Genomic DNA, 21,490 nt, shown 5'->3' on the forward strand with positions numbered 1-21,490 from the left:
GAACAAACTCTCCCTCCCTCTCCCTCTCTCTCTCTCTCTCTCTCTCTCTCTCTCTCTCTCTCTCAGGTCGCATCAGTGGCTCCCCACATTTCTATTGATGCTTTTGCCCCCTTTTCTCATATCCTCTCTCTACTGGTGCGATTGCTCTCCCTCCCCCCTCCCCCCTCCCCCCTCCCATCCTTTGTGATCAGGCGCTCTCTCTCTCTCTCTCTCCCCCTCCCCACTTTCATGTGTTTGGCTCAAGAATCTCTCCCCCTTCCCACCCACCCCCCCGGCACCCTCTCTCATCTGTTTGCCATTCTTGCGCCATTCTTAACGGCATCTCCTCATGGTAACACTTAGCATAAATCTAAACGAGTTCATAAATAGGATATGGGATGTCATTTCGCAGCCTCTTGGACATTGTTCAAACCCTGAAGACAAAATCACGCGTCTCAAGGAGGCAATAGAGGATCTGGAAGACATCAAGAATCATGTCAGGAATAACGAGCTAGGCGGCGAAATGTTCCACCGTCAGGTCGCGCGGTGGGTTGACAGAGTAACAGCCATCATAGAAGCAGCGAGTAGAGTAGTACAAGACTACGAACAGAGGAGACGTGCTTTTGGCTGCCCCATCAATTTTTACTGCATTAACCTGAGGTCTTCCCGCAAGCTGGAAAGGGTGGTGGAGCTAAGAGCACGTATGGACGATCTTGGGGTCCCTACTACGAGACCGCTGCCGCGTCCGGTACAGGAGATGCCGCTGCCGTCGCCACTCCTGGAAGTGAAGTCAAATCTGGAGAAGGTTCTCGGATATCTCAATGGTGATGACGTGGACATCATTGGGATATGGGGTATGGGTGGGGTGGGCAAGACCTGCCTCTTGAAGCGCATCAACAACAATTTCCTCCCCCTCCAAGAAAATATCAGCAACAGTTCATTGCTCGGCGGCCAAAGAAGCGCTATGTTCGATTTTGTGATCTGGGCAACAGTCCCCAAAGAGTCTCCGGTGAACAAACTTCAAGAGATAATAGCCAGCAGACTGGGGATGCGTCCGCTGAACAATGAACGCGAGGAAGCCACTGGCCGCAGACAAGCAATTTTCAACCGCCTGAACTGCATCAACTTCTTGTTGCTGTTGGACGACCTATGGGATGCGGTGGATTGGGAGGCTGTTGGGGTTCCCCTTCGTTCCAACGGACCCACCGGCAAGCATAAGGTGGTGTTTACCACACGAAATAATCTGGTGTGTGGCTCCATGCAAGCCCAGAGCATCGAGATAAAGTCCTTGAAGCCGGAGGAGGCGCAGGAGTTATTCGAGGCGACGGTCGGCCAAGCCACGCTCAACTCTCATCCAAGCATACGGACGCTCGCAAGTAAGGTGGTCCAGGAGTGCCTTGGATTGCCTTTGCTTCTCAGAATCATCGGGATGTCCATGTCAACGAAGGAGACGCCCAAAGAGTGGCAAAAAACCATCACACGACTGCAGAGATCAAAGCTTACTGAGACTCATCAAAAAAATGAAGAGGACTTGTTTCCAAGACTCAAGCTTAGTTATGATAATTTGATGGATGATGCTATAAGAAAGTGTTTCTTGCTGTGCTCGTTGTGGCCGCAAGATTTTTCTATTAGCAGAAGCGATCTCATCGAGTGCTGGATGGGCCATGGGCTGATAAATGTCGCTGTCTTGAAAGAAATCAACGAGGCCTACAACAGCGGGCATGAAATCATAAAAACACTCAAATCCTCTTGCTTGCTAGAGCCTGGGGACGACGAAGACAATGAGGTAAAAATGCATTGCATCATCAGAGAGATGGCACAGCAGATAGCCTCCGATCGGAAGTTGATTGTGCTGAGTCGTGCCACACTCTGGAGAAACCCAACAGACTTGGAGCTTTGGGCATCGGCGGAGCATGTCTCTTTAATCCAAGGGGAGATTGGCGTGCTTCCTGATGCTCCACCAAAGTGTTCCAACCTGGTAACCTTGATGCTTCAAAAGAACCCATCTTTGAAGCATATACCTAGTGATTTCTTTGTTTCCTTTCCTGCTTTAACTTACTTGGATCTATCCTACACCCGAATCATTGAGCTCCCATCGGAGATTAGCCGAGCAAAAAATCTTCAATACCTCAATTTGTCATACACAGATATCACTAGTCTGCCCGAGAGTTTAAAATATCTTTCAAAATTGAAATTCCTCCTCCTGAGAGATCTTGAGCGCATCACAAAGATACCATCTGGCGTGATATCAAACCTACGGATGCTAGAGGTGCTCGACCTATCCCGCACTCGGTATGAGGGTTGGGTAGAATTTGCAGCCCTGAGTCAAGGCTTTAAAGCTCTCGGAATCACCGCGGAAACAGTTAAGGCTATCAGACGGCTCTCCCTACTGTGCAATGTGATGATTTGGCGCCTGGACATATGGAAGCTGTCCGACTTGCCTCAGCCATACCACTTGTTGCTACCGGAATTCCTCGGGAGCCACAACATGTCGTCAAGCCTTCAGCAACTGAGGATTGAAGACTGTGAGACCCTCGAGAAGCTGATAATGGAAAAGGGGGGTCAGACCATAGAGCATAGTCAAAGGAACTGGTGTCTTCCGCAGCTCGAGATCTTGGAGATAAACAAACTCAAAGAATTAAACGAGATCATTTGGAGCGGGCTGCATCTTTCGGATTATCTTCCGTACCTTTCTATTCTCAGGGTATCTTACTGCAACAAGCTGAAGAACGTTACGTGGATTCTCAAGCTTTTGTGCCTAGAGGAGCTTGTATTGCACGCTTGCGAGCAGATGGAGCAAGTGATCGATGATGCAGGTGAGGCAGCTGCTGTGACCGATCTGGCCTCTATGGGCCTCAAGAAGATCTTCTTGAGCGAACTGCGAAATTTGACTGTCATCTGCCACACTAAGTCAGCCTTCCCTTCATTGAAAATACTTCGTGTGATCAACTGCCCCGCTCTCAGGAGCCTACCTTTCAACTCGGAGACGCCCAAAAACAAATTAAGAATAGAGGGTGACCCGGACTGGTGGGGTAGGTTAGAGTGGAACGACGGCGACCTTGAATCTTCCCTCCGACCCTGTTTCCAAGGATGAACGCAGAGTTAGGCAAAACATGCAGTAGTCTAACTCAAGTTTTTGAGTTGTTGCTGTAGTTGGCATCCTTTTTTCTTTTCCTTTTTTTGTTTTTGTTTATGTTCTTTATGCTATTGCACTTTGCATTCCTATGTGTGTTTGCTGTCCTTAGTATTCCCGTGTGTGTTTGCACTTTGGTAAGCAGCCTAGGCGCTTCAAGGGGATTTTCCTTCTCGGACGAGGCGATCGATCGTCTGCCTCCATCGTTAGCTCTAATCCTTGTGGGGGATGCATGTGGTACTACATGCTTCCGGTCCTAGCGTGGTTCCTTTCCTGCTATCTTGGTTGTTCCTCGTTGTATGGATTGTCGAGAAAACTACAATCACGAGCAATGACATCATAAATATTTTTTCTCTTTATATAATTAAATAAAATATTATAAAATAATAATAATATTTATAATTTATTTAGATAATTAATAAATAAAAATAATCAAGCAATCTAAAAAAAAAAAAAGACACTATAATTTTGATGTGATTTTTTTACTATTTAAAATAATGAGATTACTGCAAATATTCTCTACATCAACTACAGATTATACAAATATATCATCAAGAATATATTTTAGATTCCACGATAAAAATGCTCATTATTAATAATCTGGATTTCAATAATGAATAGAAATAGATGATAGATTTTATTAAACATAAGGATACGTGAAATAAGCAATGGAGAAGATTTCTTAAAGATCAAAATATTCAATTTATAGTTCTCGATGCTAGAAATAATATACTGAAATTTTATCAAAATTATGATACAATCAGTTATCTGATCGATCAATAAAATAATATTATTTATTTTTTTTTATTTCTGCACTGTACCTTCTTTCACTTGGTCCCTACTTATTGCACCAGGGTTAGGGCCACATTCTTTTTTTTTTTTTTAAATAGAAGATGTCAGTATAAGAAAAAAAAGATGCAACTATGTACCGCGGAAAGAGCTCGGTCATTATGAATTATATCTCGTTAAGATAATAAAATGATGCTTGACTTAATCCTACCCAGCATGGTATTTAAAATTAATGAGTAATTTTAACTCTATGGATTTGCATGATAGCATGACTCTTTTGTCTAAACCTTTCAATTTTTTTACTCTTTTATTTTTTTTGGTACCATTTTTCTTTTTCACTCTTTTATTGATACGAACTTGGTAGCTAGAGTTAGCACATGCCGACACGCTGTGAAATGGAATCTAATAAGGATTGGCACCCAGCGACCTTCACTAGGTCCAACACAGTTTGCTTTTAGAAACAAATTGTCTTGGCTCTGTGGCATAGCCATACTTTTATCTTTTATTTGGATATACTCAACCTGGACTAAATCTCCTCATTCTTTTTTTACAGCATGGAATTCCAAGATTTCTTGTTTTGTTTGACGTCACGTATGGGATCAAAATGAATATTCTTTTATGATGCTTTCTTAAGTTAACGTAGTATTCATTTTTTTTCCCCTACATTTTTTATCCTTTTTTGGTAAAAACTGCATTTTTTTTTATCTTCGCTGATATGCTGCAGAACGGGAAGCTCCTTTGTTAAAAGTTGGGTGCAAAAAAAAAAAAAAAGCTCCTTTGTTAAAAGTTGGGTCCCAAAAAAAAAAAAAAAAAAGGCAGCGAGCCGCGATAGAAAGAAGAGTTCGGTGGATCTTATTGAGATAATAAAATAATATTAGGTTTAGTCTGACCCAACTTGCTATTTGAAATTAATAAATGATTTTAACTTTATGGGTTTGCACAATAGGACGAGTCTTGTGTCTACATCGTTCAAATTTTTCTTTTTTCTTTTTTTTACTGTTTGTTTGGTAAGACTTTTGTGGGAGAACTTATACATGTGGACAGGCTGTTCGGTGGAGTCTTTTTTTCTTTTTTTTTTTTCTTTTTTTTTTTTTGAAAGGGGTTCAGTGGAGTCTAATAAGACTCCGCAATTGACGGCTCTATTATTGAGGGATGAGGATTGGCATTTAATGGTGTTTGGATTTTTCCGTCTAAATCTAGAAATCTTTTGCATCTATTGCTAAAGCAGCCACAACTTGCATTCTTTCACTAGCTCAGCATGCGGGTCCTCCGTGGACCCATGGCTTGTACAATTCCAAATGAAGATTGAGAATTAGCCTTCCCTAACTTTACGTAATTTTCTACTAATATACTAATATACTAATTAAGTTTTGAAAATAATACATAATGGGAAAGGTTTTTGAGATTAGATTCTCGCAACCAGCCTCAAGCCTTAACACATGGGCAGTAGCTTTTTTTTTTATCTTTTTTTGGTAGTAACACATGGGCAATAGCTTGAACTACAATGTTTTCTCCTTTCTTTGCAACTATGTTCACGCTAGCTACCCGCGTCATTTTTGGCTTGATGCACCTATAGCATTGGAACCCACAACCCATCTGCAGCCCCTTGTAAAACAACCCGCATGTAAATATCAAATCACTTCAATACACTGGGTGGACCTCCCTCCCTTTTTCATCAAAAAAAAAAAAAAACTTTGAATTGTGCCTAATCTTCCGTGTTTAGAGAGTCAGATAAAAACAGCAATACAAAAATATGCTATTTTAATTAAAAAATATTATATTTTAAAATAAATCATAATTATCTATGTGTAATGAACTTGCAAATGTATGTGCATTGCGTGTGCTGTACTCAAGTTAAAATAATTGAAATAAGTGACTACAGGATACAATCAAGCCCAATTAAAATAAAATAAAGCTCATACTGGAGCCCTTGTGTGCGGGCATGAGATCTGAACCAGAATAATCTGGCTAATAAGCCCTACCTGCTATAGCTAGTACAAAGTCGCCCTCTTTTTCTCATGCAGACACCAGCCGCTTTATGTTTTCAGCCAGGTGAAGCGGGCCACTCTTCCCAATCTGCACTCTCTTTTCAACTTTTTCTTCTAAATTCTCCTTGGAAGAACAGAGCTTTCTCTCTTTCTCCTTCTTTATACATTATTCTGTCTTAATAATATTTGGGTGGCATATAACATCCTCTTTATATAAATAAATAAAAAAAAAGGTTTCAACTGTTGTTCTTTAATTAGAACTTTTACATATGCATAACCTTTCAATTGTGCCTAATCTGCTTTATTTAGAGAGTCTGATAAAAACAGAAATACAAAAATATGTTATTTTTAATTAAAAATTTATATATTTTAAAATAAATCATAATTATCTATGTGCAATGAACTTGCATATGCATGTGCGTTGCGTGTGCTGTATTCAAGTTAAAATAATTGAAATAAGTGACTGCGGGATACAATCAAGGTCAATTAAAATAAAATAAAGCTCAGACTGCAACCCTTGTGTGCGGGCATGAGATCTCAACCAGAAAAATCTGGCTATGAAGGTACAAAGCCGCCCTCTTCTTCTCATCCAGACACCAGCCGCTTTATGTTTTCAGCTAGGTGAAGCTGGCCACTGTTCCCAACCAACAAACCCTCTCTCTCTCTCTCTCTCTCTCTCTCTCTGTGTGTGTGTGTGTGTGTGTGTGTGTGGGTGGGTGTGCTCGCAGCAGTTGCTCCCCGGACATTTCTGTTGACGCTGTTGCTCTCTTTTTTCATATCCTTTCTCTTCTGATTCGATTTCTGTGTCTCTCCCCCCTCCCGTCCTTGTGATCTGGTGAATTCCCTCCATCACTGTTTCTCTCTCTCTCTCTCTCTCTCTCTCTCTCTCTCTCTCTCTCTCTCTCTCTCTATTCTTTTTGCCATTCTTGAGCCATTCTTAACGGCATCTCCTTATGGCATCATTTAACATAGATCTAAACGAGTTCATATTTAGGATATGGAATGCCAGTTCACAGCGTCTTGGATATTTTTCAAACCCTGAAAAGAAAATCAGGCTTCTGACCGAGGCCATGCGGCAACTGGAGGCCATCCGGCAGGATGTGAACAGCCGTGTGTCCTCTCGCGAGTTACGGGGAGAAATATGCCTGGAACAGGTGAGGCGGTTGCTTGACAGCGTATCATCCATCGAGGCAGCAGTGACAAAAATAGTAGTAGACTACGAACAGAGCAGATGTCTTGGTGGATACTCCATCAATTTTTGGTGCGTCAACCGGAGGGCTACCCAGAAGCTGGCAAGGGTGGTGGCCCTAAGAGAACAAATAAACAACCTTGAGGTTCTTACTGCAAGATTGCCTCCGCCTCTGGTCGAGGAGATGCCTTATGCGTCGACGTTTGTACCAATGGAGTCAAATCTGGACAAAGTTCTCAGATTTCTCAACGATGACCAGGTGGGCATCATTGGGATATGGGGCATGGGCGGGGTGGGCAAGACCTCCCTCCTAGAGCGCATCAAAATGAAGTTTCTCCCCCTCCAAGAAGGTGTCAGGAACAATTCGGTGCTCAGCGGCCAACGAAGTCCTGCGTTCGATGATGTGATCTGGGCAACAGTCTCCAAACAGTATACCGTGAACAAGCTTCAAAAGATAATAGCCGACAGTTTGGGGATGCCTTCGCCGGATAATCAACACGATGAAGCCACTGAACGCGAACAAGCCACTGCAATCTTCAACCACCTCAAGTTTAGGAACTTCTTGTTGCTGCTGGACGACCTATGGCACAAGGTGGATTTGGAGGCCGTTGGGGTTCCTATTCCTTCCAAAAGACCCACCGGCCTGCACAAGCATAAGGTGGTGTTTACCACACGGATGGAGCAGGTGTGTCGCTCCATGGGAACCCACAAGATGATCAAGATAAGCTGCTTGGCGGTAGAGGACGCGTGGAAGTTGTTCCGCGAGATGGTCGGTCAAGACACTCTTGAGTGTGATCCAAGGATACCAAGGCTCGCAAAGCAGGTGGTCCAGGAGTGCCATGGATTGCCTTTGTCTCTCACGGTCGTCGGGAAGGCTATGTCAACAAGGAAGAGTCCCAAAGAGTGGCAATATGCCATCGCACTACTGCGGAGGTCAAAGCTTCCTGAGATCCTAGAGAAGGACGTGGACATTTTTCCCGGACTGAAGCTTAGCTATGATTATTTGCCAGATGATGCAATAAGGAAGTGCTTCTTGCTGTGCGCGTTGTGGCCGGAAGATTTTTCTATAAGCAAAATTGATCTCATCGAGTGCTGGATGGGCCATGGGCTGATCGATGTTGGCGTCTTCAACGACATCAACGAGGCCTACGACAGCGGGCATGCCATCATTGGACAACTAAAATCCGCTTGTTTGCTAGAGCCTGTGGACGACGAAGACGATCAGGTGAAAATGCATGCTATTATCGGAGACATGGCACGGTGGATAGCCTCCGACGGAGACGAAAATAATCAGAAGTTGATTGTGCAAAGTGATGCCACATTCTGCAGAAGCCCAGCAGACTTGAATGTCTGGGCAACGGCGAAGCAGGTCTCTTTAATCGGAAGTGAGATCCGAGAATTCCCTGGCGCTCCTCCAGAGTGTCCCAAGCTGGTAACCCTGATGCTCCAACAAAACAGGTCTTTGTGCTTTATACCTAGTAATTTCTTTGTTTCCTTTCCTGCCTTAACTTATTTGGATCTATCTGGAACCCGAATCAGTGAGCTCCCATCGGAGATTAGCGAAGCAAAAAATCTTCAATATCTCAATTTGTCATTCACTGATATCACAAGTCTGCCCGAGAGCTTAACATATCTCACAAAATTGAAATTCCTTCTTCTGAGAGACCTGTGGAATCTCAAAGAGATACCACAGGGCGTGATATCCAACCTATTGATGCTAGAGGTGCTCGACCTAAACGACACTCGGTATGAGGATTGGGTAGAATTTGAGACCCGGACTCGAGGCTTGAAAGCTCTTGGAATCGCCGTGGAAACAGTTGAGGCTATCGAACGGCTCTCCCAACTGCACAATGTGATGATGTGGCGCCTCCGCATACGAAAGCTGCTCGACCTGCGGCAGCCTCACCAGTTATTGCTATCTAATTTCCTTGGTAGCCACAACATGTCGTCAAGCCTTCAGCGACTGGGTATTGAATACTGTGAGACCGTGGAGGAGCTGATAATGGAGAAGGGGGGTGAGACTGCAGGGCATGGTGGTGACATTGTCAATCGGAACTGGTGTCATCCGAAGCTAGAGATTTTGCAGCTAGTGGGACTCAAAGAATTAAAGAACATCAGTTGGAGGGGGGTGCAACCTTCGACTTATTTTCCAACACTTACCATCCTGAGAGTATGCGGCTGCGACAAGCTGAAGAATGTCACATGGGTTCTCAAGCTCGAGTACCTAGAGGAGCTTGAGTTGGACGGTTGCAAGGAGATGGAGCGATTGATCGATGATGCGGATGAGGCAGATGCTGCGACCGATCTGGCCTTTCTGAGCCTCAAGAGGATATACTTGGTTAGACTGCCAAATTTGACCGCCATCTGTCGCAGCCAGTCCACCTTCCCTTCGTTGAAACTTCTTTATGTGAGTAACTGTCCAGCTCTCAGGAGCCTACCTTTCAACTCGGAGACGCCCAAAAACAAATTAAGAATATGGGGTGACCCGGACTGGTGGGGTAGGTTAGAGTGGAACGACGGCGACCTTCAATCTTCCCTCCGACCCTGTTTCCGAGGATGAACGCGGAGTTAGGCAAAAACTTGCGGTAATCTAACCCAAGTTGTTGTGTCGTTGCAGTCCGTCCTTTTCTTTTTTCCTTTTTTTTTTTTTTTTTTCCTTTGTCTGTGTTCTCTGCACTATTGCATTTTGTATTCCTGTGTGCGTTTGCTTTCCTTGGTATTCCGGTGTGTAGCTTCGTGCCTTTTAAAGTCTATGTTAGCGTAGGCCCCTGGGTATTTGTGATCCATAAAATGTGGTTTGCTCCCGTCCATAATCATGGTTGAATGCTCTGGCTTGAATAAATGGTTCTACCGGTCACCACCCACAATCCTGAAAGGAATACTATTATTACATGAGGCTTCTAGCGACGAAAATAAGTAACATCTCCGTGGCACCACTAAATATACATCCCCACTAAAAATATCCGGCGCTTGCCCACTTAGATTGGATGTTAAAAAATTGCTAAGGCGCATTTGATTCGCCATTGAAATAGAAATTGGCATTAGAACCAGAATAGATTGGATTTAGAATCGAGATGACCATATCCGTAAAATGTCAGATTTTTATTTATTTTCTACATGAATCTTAAAGCAGAAAAAAGATAAAGATAAAAAAATAGTAAAAGAAGACTTGTGATGGGAGTCCACCTCCTCTCCCAAATTCGATGGTGAATAGGAGTTCTAAGGCCGTCGGACTGCGATGAAAGCCCTAGGATGTGGTCTATAAAAAGCCCTTCTCTCTTTCCTTGAGTATCTCCTACTCAATCACCAACAAAATCCATGGGAATTCCTTAGATTCTCGCCGAGTATATATTTTCGAGAATCATCGCGAGTTTTCACTTGGAAAGAAGACTAGATACCTTGCCGGAGATAATGAACAGCCTCTTCTTCTCTTTCCCCTTCTTTTTTCTAGATTCTTTGATGCTCTCGCTGGTTGGATAGTCGTCGGATCTCGTGAAACCAAGCCTCTCCTGTTTCTCTTGTTCGTTTTGTTTCCACCTGGCCGACTGCCCACAACTGATGCGATCGTGCCCACATGTCAAAGGGCCGAAGACACCGGGGGCTGTTGTTTCCATTTGAGGCCGTCGCTATAGGGACAGCTGGTGCAATCTTTCTCCTACCCTATTTCCATGAAGAAGAAGAAGAGAGAGAGAGGGTTGCCTCTCTTCTCTTCCTTTTCTCTTTTTATTTAATTTTTCTCTCCTCTTTATTACTAATTGGATTCGGAGATATTTATTAAAAAGAAAAGAAAAAAAAAATTCTCTCTCTTTCTCCGTTCTCCTCTCTCCACTTTCTCTTTCTATAAATCTCTCTATTCTTTCTCTCTCTAAAAATTTTCTCTCTTCTCCTTTCTCTCTCTATATGATGAGAGAGGATTAGGTGAAAGAGGAATTCACAAGTTTGTATTCAAACCATGGTGCCCCGTAGAGGGTTCAGGACCCATATTATTCTCCATATTGGTTTCTTTAGAACACCTATCGTTGGTAACAACCTATTAATGATCCATTGGTCAAGTCATCGTATTTGATCTGCTTGATCAGTTGCCGGGCCTCATTATTCGGATAGCTATGCCTTTCCTCTCTTAATCTTTCCATCTCGATTATAGCAATTTTATGATTTTATCTAATTATTGGTGCTCGCTATATGGGTAGGAGCAATCAACTGATGAGAATATATTGAGCAAAGTATTTATTCTCTCATCTCTAAAATCAAGATAAATTCCTAAATTTTTTATTTAGACATCAGGAATTTTGAATTAGGAACTTAGTAGTGATTTGTTAATGGCTATGGCTAGGGATTTCTCAAGGACAAATTATTTTATATTGATTTTCAATTGGACATATTGTTAGGTATGGATGAATGGACATTACATTTGATTTGATTACTAGTAGAGATAAGAATTTATGAATATTAATCATCTAATTATATAAAATTTATTTTGTACATTAATGATTTTGATTTATATAATTTTTGACAGTTACATGCTATATATTTATTAGTTAAGTATATGTATGGTTTTGTATGAAGTTATGTATGTCCTATCATTTATTGAATGAATTTTGAAAATTATGTATTAAGATTATATCGAGTTGGATTTGGATTAGAGCATATTATTATTCATATTCAATCCGAACCTATTTTAAATATTTTTTCTATAATCTATATTTATTTTGAGTTTTAATCAGATCAAATAAAATTTGTCCCATTCAAAATACATCGGATCGATATCTGATGGATCAGCTAAAACTACCAATCCTATGACTCTATTACTTGAGGGATGACTATTGATACACGCTTGACTTGGTCTAACACCATTTGTTTTTAGAAATAAATAATTTTTTTCTCTACGGCATGTCTTGATCTTTTTGTCTTTTTTTTCAGATATACTCAATTTGCACTAAATCTCCATATTTTTTTTAGCAGCATGTAATTTCACGATTTTATACAGTGTTTGTCATGCACGGACTCAAAGTGGGTTTTTCTTTTTCAGAGTGCTTTCTTGGGTTCACGTAGTATTCTTTTTTCCCTACATTATTTTTTTTCGTTGAAACACTACAAACCGGACGGCGTTCGGTAGGAACAAAGAAGTGCACCGTAGAAGGAAGAGTTTGGTCAATAAGAATTATACATCGTTAAGATGATAAAATTATGCTTGACTAAGTCCAGTATAACTTATTCTTTGGAGCTAGTAAGATCCATTTTGTTAAATTTTTGAAATATCAAAAAATATTTTTTTGATCCTCCAAAAATAATATTAGATGATGCAATAAAATTTGATAAAAAAATTAAAATATTATTTAAAAAAAATATTTAAAACAATTTATTTTATTTTTTTTAAAAAATATATTTTATTAATTAATAACAAAAAATTATTTTAATTTAAATAAAATTTTTAATGACTGAAATAAACACTAACAAAACTCATAATTACATCTAATATTATATCATAATATATTATTATATTATAAATATAATATAATAATAAATTAATATAATAATAAAATAAAATTTAATATTATTTTATATTATTATATTCTAATAATATATATAATATAATAAATTAATATTATAATTTATTATTAAATTAGATTATACTTTGGCGTTTGTGCGATGGCATGACTCTTCTGTATAAATCCTTCGGCTGTTCTTTCACATTTTTATTAGCAAGAGCCTCCTAACTAGAGCCAATACATGCGGACAAGTGTGAAACGGAATCTAGTTAGACTTTGCAGTCCATGGCTCTATTTTTGAGGGATGGGGATTGACATTTAATGATGCGCAACTAATCCAACGCTACTTTTTAATAGAAATAAATAATTTTAACTTTGTTGGTCTGCACGATAAACGAGTCTTTTGTCTAAACTGTTCAAATTTTTTTACTTTTATTTATTGATAAAAATTTGGTAACTAGAGCTAATATATGTGGACAGGCTGTTAAACGGTATCTAATTAAACCCATCAATCCATGGCTCTATTATTTAAGGGGTGACGATTGGCAATGATGTTGAGCCTTGTGCAAAGCAACTTGCTAATAGAAGTAAGTAGCTCTGGCTCTATGGCATTGCCACACCCAGCTCAGATCCTTTTGTCTTTTGTCGGGATGTACTCAACTTACGCTAAATCTTTGCATTCCTTTTAACAGCATGGAGTTGCATGATTTCTCATAGTTTTTGTCACATATTGAATCAAAATGGGCATCTTTTTAGGGAGCCTTCTTGAGTTAATATGGTATGCATTTTTTTTCCTACATTTTTTTTCTTTATTGAAACTCTACAAATCACACAGCTCCACCATTGAAAAGTTTGGTTGAAAAAAATTGTGGCTACAGAAAGAAGGGTTTGGTCATTAAGGATTATCTCATTGAGATAATAAAATAAAGCTTCACTTAGTTCAACCCTGCTTGCCATTTGAAATTAAGAAATAGTTTGAACTTCGTGGGTTTGTGTGATAGCAAAATCTCCCACCTAAACTATCCAATTTTTTTTTTTGGTTTGCATTTTTATAGAAAGAATTTGGTAACTCAACCTTACACGTGTAGGCTGGCTGTTAAATGGAGTCTGGTCGAACTCAGCAGTCCGTGGCTCTATTATTTGATGGATGAGGATTGGAATTCAATGATGCTTAACTTGGTTCAATACAATTTGTTATTAGAAATAAATAGTCCTGGCTTTATGACAAAGCGAAACAGCTTGGATCCTTTCGCCTTTTATTTGGGTGCACTCAACATGCACACTGAATCTCTATATTCTTTTTAACAGCATTGACATATCAAATCAAAATAGATATCTTTTTCGGATGCTTTCGTGACTCAGCGTAGTATTTATTTTTTTCCCCAAGATTATTTTTTTCTTCACTGAAACTCTATAAATCAGGCAGTTTCACTGTTAAAAAGTTTGGGACAAAATAAATAATTCATCATTAAGAATTATATCTCATTGAGATAATAAAATGATACTTGATTTGGTCCGACCCAACTTGCTGTTTAAAATTAATGAATAATTTTAACTTTAAAATTTGTGGGTTTGCATGATAGCACGGCTCTCTGCCTAGATATTTCAAATATTTTTTTTTACTTTTTGATCGGTGAGAATTTGGTAACTAGAGCTAATACATGAGGATAATCTGTGAAATGGAATCTAATCAAACTTGGCATTCGGTGGCTCTATTGCTTAGGATGAGGAGTGGCACGTGCTTGGCTTGGTCCAATGCTACTTGCTATTACAAATAAATGGTCTTTGCTCTATGGCATATCTAGACGCTTGGATCCTTTTGTCTTCTATCCGGATATACTCAACTTGCATTAAATCTCTGCATTCTTTTCAACGGCATACGGCTCCGTGATTTCTTATATGTAGTGTTTATCATGTATCGACTCAAAACGGATTGCCTTTTATAGAACTTTCTTGAGTTGATGTAGTATTCTCTTTTCCTTATATTATTTTTTCATTGCAACTCTATAGATCGGACGGCCACATTGCAAAATGTTTGGTACCAAAAAAAGAAAAAGTGCAACTTTAGAAAGAAGAATTTGGTCACTAAGCATTTAAGCATTATATTTTATTAAGATAATAAAATGATGCTTGACCAACCCAACTTATTGTTTGAAATTGTTATAGATCGGTATCTCGGCCTTGGCCTAAACAATCTCGTCTCCACCAAATAAGCTATATCCGAGCTACAGGAGATGATATCTACTGGATTGGACAGACACAGTGATCGCCTAATATGATTTATTGAATTGACAGTAATTTTTCTTCTTCAGCTTGATCCCTTCTTGCCTCGATGGATGACCTACGCCAAGCCGACCACCTCGGTAAATGAGATTTTATGTTCTTCGGCTTTACTGACCTACTAAGTCGGCTGTGGTCGAGGAAAACCTACTAGATTGGCCATTACTAGACTACTACATTTGCCTATAGATTCTTTCTCTTCAAATTGGGAAAGTCTAGATAAAGTAGAATTTCTTTGCAATTATATCTCCTGTAAAAGAAAAATTCTTCTTCGAATCTATCTGTCCGACAAATCTAAAAGTCGTCAGGACTCTGAGTCGAATACGTCTCAAACTCCTCTCCTATAAATAAAGGCTCCCGAACCATCCAAAGTATGCAATCAATCGATTCCAAACTCTCTCCTCTCATTGTTTCTCCATCAAGAGACTGAGCGTCGGAGGGTCTACACTGGAGCCAATTCCTAGGATGGACTTATTTTGCAGATGTTCAGACGAAGCTCCAGCAAAGGATCTACATCAGCCACATCCACCTCGACGACGATCTCAGGTAGAGAGATCGGTAGTAACATTTGGTACTAAAGGAAGGGACCTCTTCGACTAGTTTTGAAACTCTACCTCGAGACTGGTCCAGAGGTCCTACTTTGAGAGAAGAAAAAGTTCATCGTCAGATCATCAATCGTCATGAGGATATGCAAAGAGGCATCCAACGCGTCACAGTGCTCTAATAGTCATCAGGCCAACCAATGCATCACCCCTGGCACCTAAGAATCTTCTGATGGCACCAGTAGCACCAACAATCTCGCCTACACCAGCTATCTCCCATGATCAATACAACAGCCTTATCCAATAAGTGCAAGTGCTTTCTGCCGCAGTGAGGGGGATGCAACAAAATATGGAACCTCACCCTGCCGCAGGAGATCCACAGCCCGTCAGGGAAAGATCGATAGATCAACTCTCGTGCAACCCAAGGATGGGAGCTAGTCGACATAGCCAACCTCTAAGTTCACTTCATTGCCGATATAGATCTCCTACTCTTGTTTCTAGAAGAAATTCAACCTCAGATCATGCTTCTCCTCGGCACTGACCAACCAGAGAAGATGAGACGGAAAAGAAGCTCCAGAAAATGTAACAACAGTTAGATACTCTTTGGACAGTGAAGCAGCCAGATGACGACTTGGGATTTAATGTTGATCCACCCTTCACCCAGAGTTGATGGATGAGCCTTTTCTGCCTCGATTTAAAATGCTTCAAATGGAGTCTTATGATGGAACTACTGACTCGATGAATCACCTAGAGAATTTTCAGACCTTGGTGCTGCTACAAAGGGCCAGTGATGCAACTCTTTATCGAGATTTTCCTTCAACTCTGAGGAAGGTAGCTCGCCATTGGTATTCTAATCTGTAGTCGAGCTTCATAGATTCATTCCATCAACAAAGTCACCTCTTCGTCGCTCACTTCGTAAGTAGTTGACAACAACGGCACAATGCAGACTTTCTTGTCAGTATCAAGTAGAAGGAGAATGAATCTTTGAGGAATTATATAAGCCGATTCAATGCTGCAATACTGGAGGTGCAGAATTTGGATCAGTTCGTGGCGATGACTGCATTTAAAGCCAGGCTTCAACAAAATGATCTTTATTCCCTCAATTTGAACTATCCAAAAGATTTTTCTGAAATATTGGAGCTAGCCGAGAATCATGCTCAAGCCGACGAGACTTGGGATCAGCAAGGGGAGAATCATGGTCGAGCATCACATCAAAATTTTGGTCAAAAGAGAGAGAAAGATTCTCGATGAATGCAGCATCGATGCCAAGAACCTAAACTTTGTCATTCTTGGACTTCATCTCGAAACATTCGATCCAGATCTCCTACACCACCTCATCGATCTAAGTCTCCTCTACAGAGATTTCACTATTTTATCTCACTAAATGCCTCTTAGTCTCAGATCTTAATGGAGATAGAGCAATAAGAAGATCTACCTCCTCTAAGGAAGATGGTCATCCCGGCACACAATAGGGATATGAGAAAGCATTGTAGATATCATCGTGATCATGGGCATGACACGAAAGAGTGCTGGCAGCTGAGGGAGGAGATCGAGGCACTGATCCAATGTGGGCACCTTCGTCGATAAGTTGACGAACGACAGATTTCAAAGAACCCGTGTGATGAACCTCCTCGACAAGAAAAATCCTCGTAGAGACCCATCAATTGTAGAAAAAATCCGCATAATTTTTGGGAGGTAGCTCAATCGACGAACCCCAAATCCAAGCTGAGTTGATAATAAGGAGGTAAAGAAGATGAAGGTCGGAGATGAAGTCACTTTCTCTAAAGCCGACCTACATAGAATAAAAAGTCCCCATGATGATCCTATAGTTGTCTCTTTAAATATTGCTAATTATGATATACATCGAGTCCTACTTGATAATGAAAGTTTAGTCGACATCTTATTTTATGATGCTTTTGTTCGTATGAACCTAGACTATGAATTGTTGACAAAGAGAATTACTCTTTTAATCGGATTCTTGAGTACTACAATTTTGATGGAAGGATCATCCTGTTAACTACCATAACTGGACGAGCTTCGACACAAGCGACTGCGCAAATAAACCACTTTGTGGTGACAAATCCATCTGTATACAATGTTATACTAGGCCGGCTGGGACTCAATGCACTTCAAGCTATAGTGTCGATCTATCACTTGATGGTAAAATTTTTTACTCTAAAAGGGATTGGTGAGCTTTGAGAAAATCAGCAACTCACAAAGAAATGTTATATAGCGATCCTACGAGGAGCAGTACTTGTGGAATAGTCAGCGGATGAGCTAAATGTATAAGATGAGAAAATTAAGCAAAGGGGACAACCTGTGGACGATCTGATATTAGTTTTTATTGGCGAAGATCCACATAAAGTGGTACAGGTCGGCTCAAATTTATGTAAAGAGGACCGACAGCATCTCATCTCCTTCCTAAGGGCAAATGCTGATATATTTGCTTGGTCGACCTCAGACATATCAGGCGTGGATCCAGTGATCATAGTACATCGACTCAATGTAGACCCAAAGTATCATCCAGTCAGGCAGAAGAAACGTCCTTTTGTCCCTGATCGACAAAAAGCTATTCAAGAAGAAGTAGACAAGCTTTTGAAAACTAGATTTATATGGGAAGTGCATTACCTGGAATGGCTAGCTAACATTGTCCTTGTCCCAAAATCTAATGGGAAGTGGTGTGCTTGTATCAACTACACCAACCTTATCAAAGTGTGTCCAAAGGATAGTTATCCTCTGCTTCACATTGATCAGCTGGTGGATGCGACCTCAAGACATCAGCTTCTATCATTTATGGATGCTTTCATAAGATACAATCAAATTTTGATGGCCTCCAAGGATAAGGGAAAAACCTCATTTATCATTGACCAAGGACTTTTTTGCTACAGGATCATGCCATTTGGCCTCAAGAATGTAGAGGCGACCTACCAGTGCCTTATCAATAAGATCTTCAAGGAGCAGATTGGCCAAAACATGGAGGTGTATGTCAACGATATATTGGTAAAAAGTTGGGTCGCGGAGCATCACATCACTGATCTTGAGGAATCTTTCACAGCATTGCGGTGATTTTGAATGAAACTCAACCCTAGTAAATATGCATTCGATGTCACCGCAGGCAAGTGCCTTGGCTTCATGGTGTCTCAATGAGGGATCGAGAGAAATCTAGAAAAGATTCAAGCTCTTCAAAAAATGAAGCCGCCAAGGACAATTAAAGAGATGCAGTGTCTGACTGGGAGGGTCGCAATCCTGAATAGATTCCTCTCAAGGTCGATCGAGAGGAGCCTACCCTTCTTTAAAACTATTAAGCAAGCAAAAAACTTCTAATGGATGGAGGAGTGTCAAACTACATTTGATGATCTGAAAAAGTACCTCGACTTACCTCCACTTCTTAGCAAACCTGAATCAGGAGAGATATTGTACTTATATCTTGCCGTCTCTCCTTCTGCAATCAGTTCTGTTCTTGTCCGCCAAGAAGCTAAAGTGCAAAGGCCAATCTATTATGTCAATCGGGTGCTACATGATGCTGAGACTAGATACATGAAGCTTGAAAAAGTGGCCTATGCTCTCATGATATCATTCAAGAAGTTGCGGTCGTACTTTCAAACTCACCATACTTTCAAACTCACACCATCACCATCCTCACCGATCAGCCCATTAGATCTATACTCCATCGGTCGGAGACTTCAGGATGATTAGCCAAATGGGCTGTCGAGCTCGATGAATTCGACATCAAGTACCTACGTCAGCCATATATCAAAGCATAGGCATTAGCTAATTTTCTCCGAGAATGCACCATTCCTGATGAGGAGCAAAATGCTGGGGAAGCTACTGTGATAATCGATGAATGTTTGATTCTCCAAGTCGATGGCTCTTCAAACACCACAGGTGTGGGGGCTGGATTGATCTTAACCAGCCCAGATGGGATAGTCGCAGAATATGCCCTATGCTTCGAATTTTTTGCCTCCAATAATGAAGCCAAATATGAAGCATTGTTGATTGGATTGAAGATGGCAAAAGACCTAGGAGTGAAGCACCTTAGAGTTCATAGTGACTCTCAACTCATCGTCGACCAAGTGCAAGGAGAATATGAAGCTCGAAAGCTGAATATGATGAGGTATTTACAGAAAGTCAAAAATCTTGCCTCCAGCTTCACTACAATGAATGTTCTGTAGATATCAAGGACAGAAAATATACGAGCCGACCTACTTTCAAAGTTGGTGATAGTAGATGTGGACGACCTAAAAAGAACCCATATTTAGAAATCCTTGAAAAATCAAGCATTGATGAGACTGAAGTGATGCAAATTGATCTCAAGCTGAGTTGGATAGACACCATCTTGCGACATTTGCAAGATGGAATGTTGCTCACTGATCGAGATGAGACTAAGAAGTTGAGATATCTTGCCTCCTAATGCTTCATCTATGATAGAAAGCCGTACAAGAGATCCTTCACTCTACCCTTGCTCTGATGTCTCAAACCTTCGAAAGTGGAGTATGCTCTATGAGAAGTTCACGAAGAAATTTACGGCAATCACTTAAGGGGCAAGGCCCTTGCTTAAAAAGTTCTACGGTAGAGGTATTATTGGCTGACCATGTAGAAAGATGCTGCCAACTTGGTGAACAAGTGCTACATACCAGTGCCAGAGGACTTCAAACATTCAGCGCCAACCTTCAACCCCTCTGGCTTCGATCACGATCCTATGGCCCTTTGCTCAGTGGGGAATTGACATCCTTAGTTCGTTCCCACTAGCGACGGCTCAAAAATTTTTGCTCATCGCAATCAACTACTTCATCAAGTGGGTAGAAGCAGAAGCCCTGGCAGCTATCATCTCGACAAAGGTGTGTGACTTTATTTGAAAGTCGATCATCTATCGATTTGGGCTACCATGAGCAATTATCATCGATAATAGACGATAGTTCGACAATCCAAAGTTTAAAGAGTTCTGTAATGGATTGGGTATTAACCATAGGCTAACCTCAGTAAATCATCCTCCAAGCAATGGTGAGGCTGAGGTGACCAACATGACCTTATTATAAGGGTTGAAAGCTTGACTTGGCCAGATGAAAAGATTATGAGTTGAAGAGCTATATCACGTGCTATAGGCATATCGAATAACTCAATGACTTCCAACAGGAGAAACTCCCTTCGGCCTGCCAACACTATGCATGGAGGAATTTGAGGTTGATAGCAACTCCTTCGGCATGAGAGCAAATTTGGACCTACTAAAAGAAACTCGAGAGCGAGCATGGATGCGGATGGCTAATTATCAACAAAAAGTGGCTCGGTACTACAACTCTCGAGTCAAAGAAAAAGCCTTTCTTGATAGAACAGCTAGTTCTTTGTCAAGCCGATGTCTCTCACCCAATGGAATAATTGAAGCTTGCACTAAACTCGGAACACCCTTATCGTATCTTTGAAGTAGTTCGACTAGGAGTTTATCGACTCACCTTACTAGATGGAACTCCAATCTCTAGGATTTGGAATGCCGACAACCTATGTATCTACTACCTATAAATTATAATTTTTATTAAATTGAATAATAAATTATTTCTTTTCATGGTATTGAATTATGTGTTCGTTTGAAAAACATGCATCTCATCTATGGACGGAACATGGGATATATTTTTGTGTTTGCCATGCAGATCTCCATCAACATGAAACATGTGATCCTCGGCTATGGTCGAGCGGAACGTGTTCTCCATTAACATAAAACACACAATCCTCGACTATGGTCGAGGAGTGGAACGTATTCTCCATCAACATAAAATACGTGATCCTCGGCTATAGTCAAAGAGCAGAACGTGTTCTCCATCAACATAAAACATGTGAGCCTCGACTACGATCAAAGAGTGGAATGTATTCTCGATCAACATAAAACATGCGATCCTTGACAATGGCTAAAGAGCGAAATATGTTCTCCACCAATATAAAACACACGATCCTCGATTATGGCTGAGGAGCGGAATGTGTTTTCCATCAATATAAAATACATGATCCTTGACCATGGCCAAAGTACAAAACATGTTCTCCATCAACATAAAATGCACGATTCTCGACTATGACTGAGGAGTGGAACGTATTCTCCTTCAACATAAAATATA

General features: G+C 40.7%; 2 protein-coding genes across 2 annotated transcripts; both read left to right on the forward strand.

Moving 5' to 3' along the window:
• Positions 1-276: 276 nt before the first annotated feature.
• On the forward strand, positions 277-3,428 carry LOC114914749 (probable disease resistance protein At1g61300). The gene has a single exon (XM_029268062.2). It carries the CDS (start codon positions 329-331, stop codon positions 3,071-3,073), a length of 2,745 nt encoding a protein of 914 aa, XP_029123895.2. The 5' UTR covers positions 277-328; the 3' UTR covers positions 3,074-3,428.
• A 3,017-nt stretch (positions 3,429-6,445) lies between these two features.
• On the forward strand, positions 6,446-9,892 carry LOC105056172 (probable disease resistance protein At1g61300). The gene is made up of 2 exons (XM_073248129.1): positions 6,446-8,536; positions 8,618-9,892. Exons 1-2 carry the CDS (start codon positions 6,843-6,845, stop codon positions 9,636-9,638), a joined length of 2,715 nt encoding a protein of 904 aa, XP_073104230.1. The 5' UTR covers positions 6,446-6,842; the 3' UTR covers positions 9,639-9,892.
• Positions 9,893-21,490: the final 11,598 nt, after the last annotated feature.

Source organism: Elaeis guineensis, chromosome 13 (genome assembly GCF_000442705.2).
Source record: "Elaeis guineensis isolate ETL-2024a chromosome 13, EG11, whole genome shotgun sequence".
Lineage (NCBI taxonomy): Eukaryota > Viridiplantae > Streptophyta > Magnoliopsida > Arecales > Arecaceae > Elaeis > Elaeis guineensis.

What these genes read in the sequence shown, in the direction of transcription:
- LOC105056172 (XM_073248129.1), top strand. Translation starts at nt 6,843, where the DNA reads ATGGCATCATTTAACATAGATCTAAACGAGTTCATATTTAGGATATGG. An exon ending in CTGATGCTCCAACAAAACAG is followed by an intron (nt 8,537 to 8,617) that starts GTCTTTGTGCTT and finishes AACCCGAATCAG; the next exon opens with TGAGCTCCCATCGGAGATTA.
- LOC114914749 (XM_029268062.2), top strand. Translation starts at nt 329, where the DNA reads ATGGTAACACTTAGCATAAATCTAAACGAGTTCATAAATAGGATATGG.